The sequence below is a fragment of the Theropithecus gelada genome, chromosome 15 (assembly GCF_003255815.1).
Source record: "Theropithecus gelada isolate Dixy chromosome 15, Tgel_1.0, whole genome shotgun sequence".
Classification (NCBI taxonomy): domain Eukaryota; kingdom Metazoa; phylum Chordata; class Mammalia; order Primates; family Cercopithecidae; genus Theropithecus; species Theropithecus gelada.
The window spans coordinates 7,786,856-7,805,562 of NC_037683.1; the positions used below are offsets into that span (position 1 = coordinate 7,786,856).

Genomic DNA, 18,707 nt, shown 5'->3' on the forward strand with positions numbered 1-18,707 from the left:
AGAGCCAACCATGCCCACCCCATGGTAGCTGTCCCTTCCCCTCCCATCCCCACGGCACCTGTTGACATCGCTGACCATACTGCTGTCCTACCTCGAAGGGAGAGAGGAAGGGATGGGAAGGGATGCCTCATAAGGATTTCTGTCTGTCCTGTTCGCTGTGTTCCCAGGACGCCACACGGAGAAAGCACGCTATGGACACTGGCTGAATGTGCTATGAACGTCCCCTAGCCCCGTCTTTTCATCAAACAATAATTGCATTTACAGAGCACTTCCTTGGAGCCAGTCTCAGCACGAATGCCTGCCATGCCCTGGTCTGATTCCCCCTGTCACCGCTCTAAGTGGCCGGCACAGATCCCAGGCCCTGTCCGCCATTCCCAAGTCTAAAATGTTCTGAAAAGCCACAAGGCGTTCCATTCCTCACTCGAGAGCGAAACCTCTGTTTTCCTGCCTAAATATCACCGGGCTTGACTCTGGGGGCTGCCCATTCGCAGTGGGGGATTACGTGATATTCAGTGTGGCATCTTTTTTTTTTTTTTGAGACGGAGTCTCGCTCTGTCGCCTAGGCTGGAGTGAGTGGCGTGATCTGGGCTCACTGCAAACTCCGCCTCCCGGGTTCACACCATTCTCCTGCCTCAGCCTCCCGAGTAGCTGGACTACAGGTGCCCGCCACCTCGCCTGGCTAGTTTTTTGTATTTTTTAGTAGAGACGGGGTTTCACCGTGTTAGCCAGGATGGTCTCGATCTCCTGACCTCGTGATCCGCCCGTCTCGGCCTCCCAAAGTGCTGGGATTACAGGCTTGAGCCACCGCGCCCAACCTTTTTTTTTTCTTTTTTGAGACAGAGTCTAGCTCTGTCACCCAGGCTGGAGTGCAGTCGTGATCTTGGCTCACTGCAACCTCCACCTCCCAGGTTCAAGCAATTCTCCTGCCTCAGCTTCCCGAGTAGCTGGGATTATAGGTGCGCACCACCCCCACCTGGCGAATTTTTGTATTTTTAGTAGAGACGGGGTTTTACCATGTTGTCCAGGCTGGTCTCAAACTCCTGACCTCATGATCCGCCCGCCTCAGCCTCCCAAAGTGCTGGGATTACAGGAGTGAGCCACAGCACCCGGCCTTCAGTGCATGCCATCTTATCTTTCTACAATGCCACATATTCTGAAAGCTGGCCCCACTGGTTTCTAGAAAAAGATTGCAGGCCTAACTATCTCCAGTCTGGAGTAGGAGAGAGACTGAGGCTTACCAAGGCTGTTGCCTGCCCAGACACATGATAATGAACGGAGTCGGGGGAGGGGAACCCCAATGGGTTAACCCTAGAGCTTGAACTCCTGACTCCAGCACCACCCACCTCCCCACTCAGAATCACCTCCTGTTAACCCTCTTTACCAAGGGGTCATCTGTGGTCTCATCCCCACTGACCCTGAGAAAGTGAGACCCCAGCCCGGCATGGTCGGGAAAGGCAGGTGACAAGAGTCACCTTTCCCCCATCCACCCAGAGCAGGGGAAGGGCCGAGGTGAGGGTTGAGCCAGGCTGGAACAGGCCCGAAGCTGGGTGGGCATAGGGAGAAGGTGGGTGATGGGCTTGCAAGGCCTGAGCTCTGGGGGTAAGCAGGCAGTTCCTGGTGCCCGGCATAGAGCTGGCACTTGCTAGGGATACAGAATGAATGGAAAGTTGAGTGGGTTTGGGCAGACTCACCTCCTCCTTCACCAGGGCATAGCAGGACGGGCATTCCTGGCAGTGTGTGCCATCTGCCGTGAGGAAGAAGTTGTCGTGGCAGCGGTCACATTTGTAGCCCTCGAAGCCAGGCCTGCATATGCAGGTGCCGTTCTCGTGGCACTGGGCTGAGGCAGCGCCCAGTGGGGAGCACCTGCAGGCTAGAGGGGCCAGGGGCAGTGGGTGCTCGGTTCTGGGTGTTCCCAGAACGCCCTGGGCAGCATCAAAACCAGATTCCTGGGCCGTTCCCTGGAGATTCTGATTCAGAAGATTGAAGGTGGCACAGAGCCTGGCTTATTCCAATGTTCCCTGGGGATCTGAGGACCAGCCAGGTTTAGCAACTGCCAATGCAGCCCAACTCTACAGGTGAGGAAACTGAGGCCCAGAGAGTGACATGATGGCCCCAGGCACACAGGCACTTAATAGCGGCATCTGGGACTACATTTCTGGCCGGCATGAGGATGCTGGCAGGCTGCAGAGGGCCAGAGACTTGGGTGAGAGTCACAAGCACAGCCCTGCACCCACCGCTCTGGGTTCATGTGATGCTGCTCTCCTGGTCACTGCCACAGAAGCAACTCCCTCCATGCTTCCGGCTGCTCTCAGGACCCTGTCCCGTATCTGACCATCCTTTCCTGCTGCACCCATTTTCCCCATCCGTCATCTCTGCCCAGAGACCTCAGGCCCCATCCTCCAGGCAGCCCGGGAAGGACCCAGCCTCCTTACCCCGGCAGCCCTTGATGGAGAAGCCAAAGAAACCCAGCTGGCATCTGTCACAGGCCTGGCCTGTGACACCTGGGCGGCAGGTGCACTGTCCAGTCTTGGGATGGCACTGGTCCTCCTGGGAGCCCAGTGGGTGACACTTGCAGCTGTGATAAGGGAAGGAACTGGGTCTGAGGCAAGCTCAGGGCCACTTCTGGCCCAGCCTCTGCCAGCTGCAGCTGGCTGGGGCCTCAGATCACAGCCCTCTGCTGACAAGAGAGGTGCGTGGCACAGCTTCCCCAGCTGTGCTCTGGAAAGCACGAGTCTCCCTGGATGCTCGGGGAGAAAAGAAGATAAAATAAGGCTATGGGGACAAACATGTCTCGGGGAGACTACACGCCTCTGTTGGAAAGTCACGATGCAATCAGCATAGCAAGGGCTCTGAGAAGTCCTGCAAGGAAGAAACCTGTTTGTCCCACTTGGTGTTTCCCTGGAGTCCTCCACTGTTCCCTAAGGACGCTTGTCTAAGGTGCTACTGTGGCCAAAAGGCCACACAGTGACAGTGTCACTGAGAAGGGAATCAGAGACCAAACCGGCCGCCTGCCCACCTGGACATCCCTTAGGGCTGCTCTTGGCCTGCATCCTAGGCTGGCAGGACCATGAGTCCGATGCCAAGAGTCCATCCCTTTGCCCCCCTTTGGCAAAGGGCACAACGTGCCTGGCAGTGGGCCTAGGACAACACCTTCTGAACCAGGCCCCTCCCTGGGGGCTGCCTGGTGCCCTCTTCCATCCTGGCGAGGTCCCCAGGGCACCAGCAGTCTCACCCTACTTACCTCCGGCAGCCCCTCCCAGGCTGGAGGTCGAAGAAGCCAGGGTAGCAGCGGCTACAGTCCCGTCCAGTCACGTGAGGCAGGCAGGAGCACTGGCCTGTCACTGGGTCGCAGGGCATCTGCTCACTGACCGAGCCCTGTGGGTGGCAGCTGCAGGCTGGGGGCAGGAGCAGGAAGAGGTGTTGGCAACAATGCAGATTGTCTGTTCCACCTTTGGGGGTCCAACAGAGGCAGAGGAGATGGGGGAGCCTCCAGAAATGATACCGCACGTTCAGCCCAGATTCCAACGCCCCTGCTGGAAAAAGGCTCCAGGGCCAAGCTCAAGCCTCAGCCCATTGACTATATCCTTAGAGGGACAGCCCAGGACGGTCATGGCGGCAGACAGTCCTTCTGAGCCTGCCCTGAGCCCTGGCAGGCTGCAGAGGGCCAGAGACTTGGGTGAAGGTCACAGGCACAGCCCTGCACCTACGGCTCTGGGTCCCGTGACCCTGCTCTCCTGGCCACCACCAGGGGATCATCTCATTCTGGGCCAGAGCTGTGTTTCCTGCAGGGGTTCCATAAAAAGAGAGTGAGCAGGAGCCAGCAGCTGCGGTGTAGGAAAGGGCTCCAAGCACATCAGTGTGGGGCGAAGGCTGAGCTTCCATCCTGCAGGGCTCTGGGAACCTCCCGGGGGCTAAATGTTAACTGAGGCGATGTGGGGAAGCATGGCCTTGGAGACCCGGCGCAGGGCGATCACCGGGTCAGCCATATGTGCTAACTGCAGAGCGGGAGGTAAGCGGCAGACTATCCGGGCTTTGGGATCAGAGTTTATAAGATCTCCTGGCTGAAAGAGACCCTGGAGAGGGGCAAACCCCTGTGCTTTCTGGACACGGAGACAGGGAAGGGGAGTGACCTGTCTGAGGCTGGATGGCCTTGCAGAGGGGCCAGCTGGTTCCGGTGGGTTCCTCAGCCACCCCTTCTGGGTCCTGAGCCAGGGCAGAGGAGAAGGGGCCCACTGTGCGCCACCCCGGGGACTGGAGGTGGGTACTCACGCTTGCATTTGTCTGCGGGCCGAGGGACCAGGGCGCTTCCGTAGAAACCTTCACGACAGCGCTCACAGTGGTCACCCGCGGTGTTGTGCAGGCAGCGCAGGCAGTGGCCAGACAGGGGGTCACAGTTGCCCACGGCATTGGGGTCCACATTCCCGCTGCACTGGCACTGGTAGCAGGGCTGGGGGGGCCCCGAGAGCCCCAGCGGGTCCCCAAAAAAGCCATCATCACAGACCTCACAGCGCCGCCCTGTGTGTAGAGGGAGCACGTGTGAGGAACGCAGTCAGCTGGGCCCACCAGGGATGAGGGTGGGTGTGAAGCAGAGCAAGCGTCCCTCCAGCCTCCCCGGGGCAAAGCACAGGCTTGGGCAGGAGGACCTGGGACCAGCTCCCAGTGGCTGCCCACAGCTATGTGGTCCTGGGTAAGCCACTGCACCTCTAGGAATTCAGGTTCCTCTTTTCTAAAGTGGGGACAACAATGGCGGCTCCCCACAGGACTGTGACATAATTTGTGAAAAGCGCTTAACATCCGGCCTGACATGTAGTAAGCACTCAGCAGCAGTGGCTATCATCACATATCTGTCATCACACCCTCATCATCATCGTCGCCATCATCTTCACCATCACCACTATCCCCATCAGCACCTCAACCATCATCATGACCTTCCTCATCATCATCTTTTATTATTATTATTATCGAGATGGAGTCTCATTCTGTCACCAGGCTGGAGTGCAGTGGTGCGACCTCGGCTCACTGCAACCTCTGCCTCCCGGGTTCAAGTGATTCTCCTGCCTCAGCCTCCATAGTAGCTGGGATTACAGGTGCACACCACCATGCCTGGCTAATTTTTGTTGTTGTTGTTGTTGTTTGAGATGGAATCTTGCTCTGTCTCCCAGGCTGGAGTGCAGTGGCGCGATCTCAGCTCACTGCAAGCTCCGCCTCCCGGGTTCACCATTCTCCTGCCTCAGCCTCCCTAGTAGCTGGGACTACAGGCGCCCGCCACCTCGCCCGGCTAATTTTTTGTATTTTTAGTAGAGACAGGGTTTCACCGTGTTAGCCAGGCTGGTCTCGAGCTCCTGACCTCGTGATCCGCCCGCCTCGGCCTCCCAAAGTGCTGGGATTACAGGCGTGAGCCACCACGGCTGGCTATTTTTATTATTTTTTGAGACGGATTCTCGTTCTGTCACCCAGGCTGGAGTGCAGAAGCGCAATCTTGGCTCACTGCAACCTCCACCTCTGGGATTCAAGCAATTCTCCTGCCTCAGCCTCCCAAGTAGCTGAGACTACAGGCATGTGCCACCATGCCTGGCTAATTTTTTTGTATTATTAGTAGAGATGGGGTTTTGCCATGTTGGCCAGGCTGGTCTCAAACTCCTGACCTCAGGTGATCTGTCCACCTCAGCCTCCCAAAGTGCTGGGATTACAGGCGTGAGCCACCACACCTGGCCTTCATCATCTTGATCATCATCTTCCTCATCATCTTGACCATTATCCTCATCCTCATCACCTGCTTCATCCTCATGTTGACCATCACCTTCATCTTCATGATCTTGACCATTATCCTCCTCATCATCACCTTCATCACCATTGTCATCTTGACCATTATCTTCATCATCATCACCTTCTTGACCATTACCCTCATCATCACTCATGGTCGCCTGTGGTGTTGTGAGCCAGCGCAGGCAGTGGCCAGACAGGGGGGTCACAGTTGCCCACAGAATTGAGGTCCACATTCCCACTGCACTGGCACAACTGTCATCGTCACCTTATCTTTATCATCACCTCATTGTCATCATTCTGATCATTATCCTCATTTTCTTCATTACCGTTGTCTTGATCACCCTCTTCCTCACCTTCTTTATTGTCACCATCCAACGTCAGTCACCTGCTTCTCCTGGTCCTCTTCCTCATCCCCCTCTTAGCTGGGTGGATTTTCCTGTGCAGTCCCTGGCCCCTTTACCTTTTCTGCTTCTCATGTTTCCTGAACTTCCTCTAGACTGTGCATTGCAGATCCTGCCCTGCTTTCTGGGTTTGACTTGGACTTTCTGGCTCATCTTCCAGCCCCCAGGTCACTGTGAGCCACAGAAGAGATGCTATGTGAGGGGGCTTTTGGAGGGTGGTTCTAGGGATCCACTCTGGACACAGATGGAGCATGAAAGAACATACTTGTTCCAAGTGCTTCATGTGGTATCGGCGACTCTTTATAAACATGTCCATCTCTCTGCCTATCTCTACACGAAACCAATGTCAGGCCCAAGTAATAGCCACGGTCCCCTGGACGTGACAGGAATGCTGCCTTGCGCACATTATTATTTTTTCTTTTTTTTTTTGAGATGGAATCTTGCTCTGTCGTTCAGGCTGGAGTGCAATGGCATGATCTCGGCTCACTGCAACCTCCATCTCCAGGGTTCAAGTGATTCTTCTGTCTCAGCCTCCCAAGTAGCTGGGATTACAGGCACGCACCACCATACCCAGCTGATTTTTGTATTTTTAGTACAGACGGGGTTTTGCCATGTTGGCCAGGCTGGTCTTGAACTCCTGACACCAGGTGATCCACCTGCCTCGGCCTCCCAAAGTGCTGGGATTACAGGTGTGAGCCACCGTGCCTGGCCACTTACATGTTTTTTTCATGTTCCTCTTGACATTTTTACACTGCTCCAACATTACAATGAGTATGTACATTTATTTCTATTTTTTCATTTATTTTTTCTGAAGTTACTAAGTCAGTCAAGAGTACGTACTAATTTTATAATTAAAAAATAGCTGCTGCCATTGTGAAGAATAGTTGTGAGCTCCTTGTGTCCTCAAAAGTCATTGGTCAGTTGAAATGAAGTTAATAGTACTGGCCGGGCATGGTGGTTCACTCCTATAATCACAGCACTTTGGGAGGCTGAGGTGAGTGGACCACTTGAGGCCAGGAGTTCGAAACCAGCGTGGTGGACACGGCAAAATCCCATCTCTACTAAAAATACAAACATTAGCCAGGCGTGGTGGCGAGTGCCTGTAATCCCAGCTACAGGCAGGAGAATCTCAGCTACAGGCAGTTGAGGCAGGAGAATGGCTTGAACTTGGGAGGCGGAGGTTGCAGTGAGCTGAGATTGCGCCGCTGCACTCCAACCTGGAGGACAGAGCCAGACTCTGGTTTCCAAAGAAAATAACTTAATAGTGCTAAGGGCAACCCTGAAAAGGGAAAGGGGGAATGGAATGGAACGGAACGGAAAGGAAAGGAAAAGACAAACTGGAACAGAGGTCAAGGTCGAGGCTAGCACCCGCCTTGTGGATTCTAAAATAGAGATAAAATAAGACAGGAAAGGGGGAGATTGAAATTGATGATGAAGAATGAGCCCCGTGGTTAAGTGGCCATTCACCTGGAACCAGGTGGGGACAGCTCACAGGGCAGGAGGCAGCTCTGGAGGTCCTGGGAAGGGCTGCAAGGGGCCAGGATGGCAGGCAGGAGTCATCCCGGGACAAGTGAGAATCAGGACTTGACCTCGGTCTATCCTGACTCAGACGTCCCCAGGTGAGCTTTCGGTGTGCCAGGCCCTCCCAGGACCTAGGGGACACTGGCGTGGGTAAGAAGGGTAGTGGCAGAAGGTCCCAGGTCTAAGGTCCACTCCAGGTGACCCTCCCTCCCAAGGGTGGTCCCCTCTGCACACAGCACTGCCTGCTCCCCTGAAATCCTCCCTCAGGTAGGTCTCAGCCTGGGTCCGCCTGAGCTTCTCTAACTGTCCATTCTCACTGGCCTCGCGCATGTCTGCAAGCCAGGGAAGCCACAGTCGGGAGCTAGAAAATGTAAGGAAGATAATGAGAATGGAGGGACAGCATGGTGGCCAGTGGGGTGCAGGGTCCTGCAGTGCAATCTCCGTCCCTTGGTTCCTGAGCTCCTGGCTCTGTGGCCATCCACCCTGCCCTGTTGGCTGTTGACTGCCACAGAACTGCTTTCAGAACGGTCCCAGTGAAAGCACATGGCATTTGACAAATCAATTTAATGCAGCCACAAGTACCAAAAGCAAAATCAGATGTCTAGGAATCTTAAAAACATTACACTATGTGAAACAAGCCAGACCCAAAAGAACAAACACTATATGGTTCCATTTAAATGGAATACTGGGAGCAGTCAAATTCATAGAGACAGAGAGGAGAACAGCTGTTATCAGGGGCTGGAGGGAGGAGAGGCTATTCAACAATTTTTTTTTTTTTTTTAATTATTTTGAGATGGAGTCTTGCTCTGTTGCCCAGGCTGGAGTGCAGTGGCACACTCTTGGCTCACTGCAAACTTCACCTCCTGGTTTCAAGCGATTCTCCTGTCTCAGCCTCCTAAGTTGCTGGGATTACAGGTGCCTGCCACCACTCCCAGCCAATTTTTGTATTTTTAGTAGAGATGGGGTTTTGTCCTGTTGGCCAGGTTAGTCTTGAACTCCTGACCTCAGGTGATCCACCCGCCTTGGCCTCTCAAAGTGTTGGGATTACAGGCGTGAGCCATGGCGCCTGGCCTTTACAATACATTTGATCAGTGCGGTTTCTGTCTGGGATGATGAAAAAGTTCTAGAGATGGATGAGTGACAGCTGCACAGCATTGCAAATGTACTTCCTGATGCTGAGTTACACACTTACAAATGGTTAAAATGGCAAATTTCATGTTATATATATTTTATCACAATAAAAATTAATATTGTAATATGCCAAAAGTCAGTGAATTTACTTTATTTTTTGAGATGGAATTTCACTCTTGTTGCCCAGGCTGGAGTGCAGTGGCGCAATCTCGGCTCACTGCAACCTCTACCTCCTGGATTCAAGTGATTCTCCTGCCTCAGCCTCCCGAGTAGCTGAGACTACAAGTGCGCGCCACCACGCCTGGCTAATTTTTTGTATTTTTAGTAGAGACAGGGTTTCACCATGTTAGCCAGGATGGTCTCAAATTTCTGACCTCGTGATCCGCCCACCTCAGCCTCCCAAAGTGCTGGGATTACAGGCATGAGCCACTGCACCAGGCCTGTACTTTATTTAAATTTTTTTTTTTGATACAGAGTCTGGCTCTGTCGCCCAGGCTGGAGTACAGTGGTGAAATCTGGGCACATTGAAGCCTCCACCTCCCAGGCTCAAACCATCCTCCCACCTCTGCCTCCAGAGTATCTGGGACCACAGGTGCATGCCACCACACCCAGCTAATTTTTGTATTTTTTTTTTTTTAGAGATGCGAGTCTCGGTATGTTGCCCAGGCTGGTCTTGAACTCTGGAGTAAAGCGATCTGCCCACCTTGGCTTCCCAAAGTGCTGAGATTACAGGCATAAGCCACCACACCCAGCCGAATTATACGCTTTAAATGGGTGAACTGTCAGGTATATGAATAGTATCTCAATAAAGCTGCTTTTAAAAAAAAATCAGAGTCGAGGATGTCTGAGTCCAGAGGAGGAAAGAATGCAAGGAGTCTGAGAACAAGGGTGGGCGTGGGTGGTTCTGCTTCGCACATCACCTGATGACATTTTTTAAAGGCTAGAAGTTTAATCAAGGTTTTCCACCTTAGCTGTGTAACAGAATCACCCAGCGAACTTGTTCAACTATCACTAACCCGGACTCTAAGGGGCCAGGGACCAGATATGAATTTTTTTGGGTTTTTTTTGTTTTTTTTTTTTTGAGACGGGGTCTCGCTCTGTCGCCCAGGCTGGAGTGCAGTGGCCGGATCTCAGCTCACTGCAAGCTCCGCCTCCCGGGTTTACGCCATTCTCCTGCCTCAGCCTCCCGAGTAGCTGGGACCACAGGCGCCCGCCACCTCGCCCAGCTAGTTTTTTGTATTTTTTAGTAGAGACGGGGTTTTACCGTGTTAGTCAGGATGGTCTTGATCTCCTGACCTTGTGATCCGCCCATCTCGGCCTCCCAAAGTGCTGGGATTACAGGCTTGAGCCACCGCGCCCGGCCCAGATATGAGTATTTTTAAATGGCCCAAATTCTAAATGGCCCAAATTCTGCTGGCAATATGCAGCAGCCTGGGGCTCTGGTTATGGGGCTAAGGGATTCCGTGTCCCCAGAGGTCATGCCTGCTGCCTATAAGCTGGGCTCTCCCTCACTGGCCACACCCTAAACCCGGGGCCCTAACACTGGAGCCCAGGGCAGAGTCACAGCGCCAGGACTTGGCCCTCCGTGGGGCAGGGCTCCAGGGCAGGAGTCACTCACCTCTCTGGCCCGGGGGGCAGTGGGTGCATGCCACCTCCCCGCTCTCTGGGATGGTCGTGCAGGCCGACTGGCCAGGGCAGGGACAGGGCTGGCAGTCATCGGCTTGGCCCGCGAAGGGGTTGCCATAGAAACCCGGCAAGCAGCGTTCACAGGATGGGCCCTCAGTATGGTGGCTGCAGACGCAGATCCCTGAGGGGCAAGACAAGCACCTGTTTACCACTATCTGAACCCAGAATGCCCAGAGATGGTGGGCATCCTCGCGGGAGAGGTCAGGGAGCACATCCCGGGCAGAAGTGGGGTGGGAACCTTTCCCAGGCGGAGGCAGCAGGGCCTGGGGATTGAGGGTCCAGGCCTGAAGCTGGACCACCCGGTTGATGTCCACTACTCACTGCCTGTGCAAAGCTGGGCAAGTTGTCTAATGCCCCCATACCTCAGTCTCCTCATCTGCAAAATGGGAACAACCACAGCACTGACTTCAAAGGGTTCTTGTCAGGGTCCAACAGGATCACGCATTCAAAGTGCCTTGCAGACTCTCTGGCACACATAATCATCGGTGCTGCTGTTATTATTACTAATCGAGACAGTCTCACTCTGTCACCCAGGCTGGAATGCAATGGCGAGAATCTTGGCTCACTGCAACCTCCATTTGCCAGGTTCAAGTGATATTCCTGCCTCATCCTCCCAAGTAGCTGGGATTACAGGTGTGCGCCACCATACCTGGCTAATTTTTGTATTTTTAGTAGAAATGGGGCTTCACCATGTTGGCCAGGCTGGTCTGAAACTCCTGACCTCAAGCGATCTGCCTACCTCGGCCTTCCAAAGTGCTGGGATTACAGGCACGAGCCACTGCGCCCGGCCAGCACTGTTATTATTTTGTATTCCGAAATCTCTCTCTGAACCAATAGGTGACACAGCTACCATTCGCTACATGGTTGTCCTCTTGATTCCAAGGGACCAAAAGGAAGAGCAACTTTTCCAAGGGAGACATAGACCCAGAATTCTGCTTCACATGACTTTGCAAAGAGGCTCCCCTTTATGTGGTTTGGGATACACAGGGGATACCTAGTCTCAGAGGAGGGAACCCATTTCTGCCCTCTGGCTCCTGATGATGGTGGATTCTGCAAACTCTTCTTCCCCAGGCTGACCACACCTGGCATCTGCTCAGAGCCTGGGGTGCCTGAGAAGGGCGGCCCACTGCCAGGGACTGAATGAGAAGCCTGGCTGAGACGGGGTTAACCAAGACCACCACTTCCAGGAGGTCCCCAGGCAGCACCCCAGCAGCCGAGGCAAGGTGACCTGGGAGGAGGAGTGAGGACCAGGCCGCTCGTGCACAGCAGGGCTGGCATCCAAAAGGAACTGTCCCAGCCTAGGCCCAGCACCCGTAGGCTCATTCTTCCTCCCAGCCTAGGGAGCAGGGTTACACTGCCCATTTCACAGATGAGGACTTGCCCAAGCTGAGCGGGCCAGAGGCTCTGTGGGGATGACAAACTGATCCCAGCTATGGAGGACTCTGCTTCCTCCAGAGGGGCTGTGGGAAGCACTGCAGCAGGGAGGGATTACGTGGCCTCATCTGGGCTTGATTATTGATGCCTGCCACGGACACAGAAGAGAGAGTGCCCTGTATGTGGTGTGTGGCATGTGGCGTGTGGCTGTGGTTGCCCTCCCTGGCTACGTCGGCTGACTTTTTTTCTTTTTTGGGATGGAGTCTTGCTCTGTCGCCCAGGCCAGAGTGTAGTGGCGTGATCCTGGCTCACTACAGCCTCCACCTCCCGGGTTGAAGCAATTCTCATGCCTCAGCTTCCTGAGTAGCTGGGATTACAGGCACCTGACCACACCTGGCTAATTTTTGTATTTTTAGTAGAGATGGGGTTTCACCATGTTGGCCAGGCTGGTCTTGAACGCCCGAATTTAGGTGATCTGCCTGCCTTGGCCTCCCAAAGTGCTGGGATTACAGGCGTGAGCCACCGCGCCTGGCCTCTTCCCCTTCTCCCCACCAGAGTCTTGCTCTTGTCGCCCAGGTTGGAGTGCAATGGCGTGATTTCGGCTCTCTGCCACCTCCACCTCCTGGGTTCAAGCGATTCTCCTGCCTCAGTCTCCTGACTAGCTGGGATTACAGGTGCCCGCCACCACGCCCAGCTAATTTTTGTATTTTTAGTAGAGATGGGGTTTCACCATGTTGGCCAGGCTGGTCTCGAACTCCTGACCTCAGGTGATCTACCCACCTTGGCCTCCCAAAGTGCTGGCATTACAGGCGTAAGCCACCACGCCTTGCTACTGTCTTTTCAGGAAAAAAATGCCCAGTAGCCTTCTTCTCAGAGAGCCCCCACCTGCTCTGGGGAGGTAGCAGGCGTCTAGGCATGAGGCCCTCAGTGTGGGAGTAGAGAGAGGCCTGGGTCCAGCTTTCTCAGGTGCCTCCTGGCCATGTGACCTCGAGCAAGGCCAGGTCTGCTCCTATAGAAGTGGGGATCAGGCCAGGCGCGGTGGCTCAAGCCTGTAATCCCAGCACTTTGGGAGGCTGAGACGGGCGGATCACAAGGTCAGGAGATCGAGACCATCCTGGCTAACACGGTGAAACCCCGTCTCTACTAAAAAATACAAAAAAAAAAACCAACTAGCCAGGCGAGGTGGCGGGCGCCTGTAGTCCCAGCTACTCGGGAGGCTGAGGCAGGAGAATGGCGTAAACCCGGGAGGCGGAGCTTGCACTGAGCTGAGATCTAGCCACTGCACTCCAGCCTGGGTGACAGAGCCAGACTCCGTCTCAAAAAAAAAAAAAAAAAAGAAGTGGGGATCAGTGGGCAAGGCATGGTGGCTCACACCTGTAATCCCAGCACTTTGGGAGGCTGAAGCAGGAGGATCACTTGAGGTCAGGGGTTTGAGACCAGCCTCAACATGGTAAAACGCCACCTCTACTGAAAATATAAAAATGAGCCGAGCATGGTGACAGGTGTCTATAATCCCAGCTACACAGAAGGCTGAGGTGGGAGGATCTCTTGAACCCAGCAGGAGGCTGCAGTGAGCCGAGATTGTGCCACTGCACTCCAGCATAGGCAATAGAGCGAGAGTCTGTCACTCCCCACAAAAAATAAAATAAAATATAAAACAAAAAATAAAACAAAAAGAAGTGGGAATGAGTAGCCAGTAGTGACCAGGCCCTGGGAGTCCAGGCTGGAGAGTGGCACAGCTCTGCCACCTGCTGGCCATGTATCTGCCCGTGGTGCCCTCCCCTGTGAGACGGGACAGGAAGGGTCCTGGCTCCCACAGGAATGTCTGCAGGAGTCAATGATGTAGTGTAGAGAAGGTGAATAGCACATATAGGAACCTGGTGACACTATTTTATTATTTCCCAAGTGTCCTGAAAAGTAGAGACTTTAATTATCTGCGCTTCCCTAAGGCAGTCCCGGTTAGCTATGGCTGAGCTCTGATGCAACCCAGGCCTGTGTTTTCAGAGCCTCAGTGTCTCCTGACCTCCATGTGGCTTTGTGCAGATACAGAGACTGTGTATATACTGTCAATATCCCCACCTTACAGAAGAGGAAGCAGGCTCAGGGAGGGAAGTGACTTTCTCAAGGCCACTAAGGGGTGAGGGTGGCAGGTCTGTGGTTCTGGGTTGGCACCTATGAGCTGCTGTCACCTGTGTGACCCTCATGAGAACCCTCCTGCTGTCACCCGCCATGCTGGTGCCTCTGCCCTTCCTCACAGCACCTTCTGCATGTAAGAACCCCTGAGGTCTTTCTCTGGTCCTTCCTGGGAAAAGGATCAGCCCGGGGAGAAGGTGGCACGGACAGACGGCCTACACAGCAGCTGGCTTCTGGCTCTCACCTGATGCATAAAAAGTCCTTGGCACAGAGTCTGAGGCTTCGATAAATTCCAGTAGTAACTTTTTTTTTTTTTTTTTTTTGAGACGGAGTCTTGCTCTGTCGCCCAGGCTGGAGTGCAGTGGCGCGATCTCAGCTCACTGCAAGCTCCGCCTCCTGGGTTTACGCCATTCTCCTGCCTCAGCCTCCCGAGTAGCTGGGACTACAGGCGCCCGCCACCTCGCCCGGCTAGTTTTTTGTATTTTTTAGTAGAGAAGGGGTTTCACCGTGTTAGCCAGGATGGTCTCGATCTCCCGACCTCGTGATCCACCCGTCTCAGCCTCCCAAAGTGCTGGGATTACAGGCTTGAGCCACCGCGCCTGGCCAAATTCCAATAGTAACTTTTATTAAAATATGAGGCGCCCAGGCAGTAAGCAGCACGGGAAAGCTCAGTGCTCACAGTGCCCCTCAGCTTGGCCAACACCTCAATGCCTGTGCCAGGCTGGCCCTGTTCAGGTCAGTACTCATCTCGCTGTTTTGGGTATAACCCAGGTGCCTTCAGACGGGGTGCCGGGACACTCACCTGTGTTGGGGTCACAGGTGCCATGCTGGTTACAGGTGCAGGGGACACAGCTGGCATAGGGACCCCCCTGTGGCGTCTCCCTCTTGTATCCCGGAGCACAGGATTCACAGAACTGGCCCATGTAGCCACTGGGACATGAACAAGTCTCCACCCAGGAGGCTGGCGGGGAAAGCCCTGGCCGGGCGGATGTGAGCCGGACCTCAGTCAGGAACACCTGGCCTGCAGGGCGAGAAGGGAGAGAGGAGGAAAGGAGGCACAAGCTCCCCGCACATGCTTCCCCCCAAAACCCTCCTGTTCACATATGAACCAGGCCCACGTATATAAAGGCAGCCTAGCAATCAATGATTTTTTTTTTTTTTTTATTTGAGACAGATTCTCACTCTGTCACTCAGGCTGGAGTGCAGTGGTACAATCATAGCTCTGCAGCCTTGACTTCCCAAGCTCCAGTGATCCTACCATGTCACCCTCCCAAGGAGCTGAGACTGCAGGTAAGCCACTAAGCCCAGCTAAGTTTTTAAAATTTTTGTAGAGATGGGGTTTATCCATGTTGCCCATGTCTTGAACTCCTAGCCTCAAGTAATCCTCCTGCCTTGGGCCTCCTAAAGTGCTGGTATTGCAGGTATGCGCCACTGCGCTGGTTGATTTTTTTTTTTTTTTTAATAGTCAATTCAAGGGTAAGGGAGATGAATCGGCAGTTTTCAAGAAGAAATAGATACGGCTGAGAATTTTATGGAAAGATATCCACTCCACAGGTTATTAAAGATATATAGATTTAAACAACGATGATACCATTCACACCTCTCAGACTGGTAACATTTTATAGATGAATTTTAGTGGAGGATGGGGTGTAGGAAATTCACCTGGCCTGCTCATAACTGAATGCTACATTTAGGCAAAGTGTAAGGTCTATTTCTAAAGCTTTAAGATTTTTCTTGTTGTTTTGTTTGTTTGTTTGTTTGTTTTGAGACGGAGTCTGGCTCTGTCGTCCAGGCTGGAGTGCAGTGGCCGGATCTCAGCTCACTGCAAGCTCCGCCGCCCGGGTTTATGCCACTCTCCTGCCTCAGCCTCCCGAGTAGCTGGGACTACAGGCACCCGCCACCTCGCCCAGCTAGCTTTTTGTATTTTTTAGTAGAGACGGGGTTTCATCATGTTAGCCAGGATAGTCTCGATCTCCTGACCTCGTGATCCACCCGCCTCGGCCTCCCAAAGTGCTGGGATTACAGGCTTGAGACACCGCGCCTGGCCTGTTTTGTTTGTTTTTAAGAGAGACAGAATCTTGCTCTGTCACTCAGGCTGGAGAGCAGTGGTACAACCATAGCTCACTGCAGTGTTGAACTCCTGGCCTCAAATGATCCTCCTGCCTCAGCCTCCCAAGTAGCTGAGATCAAAGGTGTGTGCCATCACACCCAGATAATTTTTAAATTTTTTGTAGAAAAACAGTTTCGCCCTGTTGCCCAGGCTGGTTTTGAACTCCTGGCCTCAAGGACTCCTCCTGTCTCAGCCTCCCAAAGTGCTGGAATTACAGGCACGAGCCACCACGCCCAGCCTAAAGTTCTAAGTGTTATAGGAGATTTTGAGACTAATGACGAGAACAGGATTTTGATGTAAAAGAAACTAATTGACACAGAAATGTCAGTGACATTTCTTACCTGCAAGGAAAGTGAACATTTTGCATTTAGATAAACTATAATGGGTACGTTTTAAAAATAAAGAAATCTGATATTTGAAAAAAAATGAGTGTGGATGTATGAATACTAATCAGGAGGTTTTGCTTCCAGTAACAGAGGAGTAGGGGATCCTGGCAGATCAGCCTTCCCACAGAAAACAACTATAAACTCTGGGCAAAATATGAAAACAACCATCTGTAGACACAGAACAGGGAGACTGGGGGTGGCCGACACTCCTCATCAGAGCAGCCCTTCTGAAGGAAAATTCGGCAGCGTGGATCAAAATGGAAAATGCTCCCTCTTTGACCTAATATCTCCATTTCCAGCACTCTGTCCTAAAGCAACACTTATACTGGAATACCAAGACTTTTCTATGAGGCTGGTCCCTATTCCCTGTGACACGGCTGTAATCAGGAAAACTGGAGACCACTCAAGTGCCTGTCAATAGGGGGATGGCTAAAACCTCACAGAGCACCCACACCGCAGAATCTTACACACCAGACCCAGAAAACCAGGTTTTCTACGTGTAATGACAAGGAACAACCTCCAGGACATACTGTTAGCTGACGAAAAGCAAGTCCCAGGATATTGTACTGTGTGATTACTTTTCTTTCTTTTCTTTGCCCTCCCTCCCTCCCTTCCTCTCTCTCTCTTTCTTTTTCTTTCTTTTTTTGAGACAGGGTCTGGCTCTGCCACCCAGGCTGGAGTGCAGTGGCATGATCTTGGCTAACTGCAAACTCCGCCTCCCAGGCTCAAGTGATTCTCCCTCCCGAGTAGCTGGGATTATAGGTGTGCACCACCACTCTCGGCTAATTTTGTTATTTTTAGTAGAGACAGGGTTTCCCCATGTTGCCCAGGCTGGTCTCAAACTCCTGAGCTCAAGCGATCCGCCTGCCTCGGCCTCCCAAAGAGCTGGGATTACAGGCATGAGCCACCGTGCCTGACCGTGTAATCACATTTCTATGTTAAAAAAAAAGGCCGGGTGCGGTGGCTCACACCTGTAAATCCCAGCACTTTGGGAGGCCGAGGCGGGCGGATCACGATGTCAGGACATCGAGACCATCCTGGCTAACACGGTGAAACCCCGTCTCTACTAAAAATACAAAAAATTAGCCGGGCGTGGTGGTGGGCGCCTATAGTCCCAGCTACTCGGGGGGCTGAGGCAGGAGAATGGCGTGAACCCAGGAGGCGGAGCCTGCAGTGAGCCGAGATCGCGCCACTGCACTCCAGTCTGGGCGACAGAGCGAGACTCTGTCTCAAAAAAAAAAAAAAAATACAGATGTTAAGCACATACACATAGAAAGATTTAGAGAGAGGCCTCCCAAAACATTACCCATGGAAAGAGGAAGTTTGGGGATTGCAGGTGCGAGGGAGGGTCACTACGTCGCCTCCTTCTCCAGTGCATTCCAGCACCCTTGGACTCAAAAGAGGCCCGGGGAAAACTGACCATTTGAGCCAGAGGTTCTCAAAAAGAGCAAAATCTCCCTCCCCTGGAAACAAATCTGAGGACATGTTGGTTGTCATGTGGTTGAAGAGGCCTAAAGTTCCCGGAAATTGACATTCCCAGAAACTCCCCACGTGACTATCAAATGTCCTGCTTGGTGCTGGAAGGGTAGAAAAACCCCTTTGTAAACATCTGAGCCTAGAGCTCAGCTTCATTTTACACACAGACAGTAGGGTTTTTGTTTTTTGTTTTGTTTTTTTAGAGACAAGGTCTCGCTCTGTCACCCAGGCTGGAGTGCAGTGGCACAAATCACTATAGTCTCAACCTCCTGGGCTCAAGCGATCCTCCAGTCTCAGCCTCCTGAGTAGCTGGGACTACAGGTACAGACCACCACACCAGGCTGTTTTTTTCTTGTTGTTGTTGTTGTTGTTTTGAGATGGAGTCTGGCTCTGTCGCCTGGTCTGGAGTGCAGTGGTGCAATCTTGGCTCACTACAACCTCCGCCTCCCAGGTTTAAGCGATTCTCCTGCCTCTGCCTCCCAAGTAGCTGGAATTGCAGGTGCATGCCACCATGCCCACTTAATTTTTGTATTTTTAGTAGAGATGGGGTTTCACCATTTTGGCCAGGCTGGTCTCGAACTCCTGACCTCATGATCCACCCGCCTTGGCCTCCCAAAGTGCTGGGATTACAGGCATGAACTTCTGCTCCCGTCCTATATTGATTTTTAAAATAGCGTGTGTGGGTAGGTTATAATGAGGAACACATCAGAGGCTAAGGCTGTC

General features: G+C 53.0%; 1 protein-coding gene across 1 annotated transcript in view; it reads right to left on the reverse strand.

Annotated features, from left to right (window-relative positions):
* The window catches only part of LAMC3 (laminin subunit gamma 3), an 89,434-nt gene that overhangs the window by 23,066 nt on the left and 47,661 nt on the right, over window positions 1-18,707 (reverse strand). The window contains exons 12-17 of the mRNA XM_025359558.1: window positions 14,815-15,033; window positions 10,438-10,626; window positions 4,270-4,515; window positions 3,242-3,395; window positions 2,433-2,575; window positions 1,692-1,870 (exon numbers count right to left, since the gene is read on the reverse strand). Coding sequence (XP_025215343.1) covers window positions 1,692-1,870; window positions 2,433-2,575; window positions 3,242-3,395; window positions 4,270-4,515; window positions 10,438-10,626; window positions 14,815-15,033 — 1,130 coding nt within the window. The remainder of the gene's footprint in view (window positions 1-1,691; window positions 1,871-2,432; window positions 2,576-3,241; window positions 3,396-4,269; window positions 4,516-10,437; window positions 10,627-14,814; window positions 15,034-18,707) is intronic.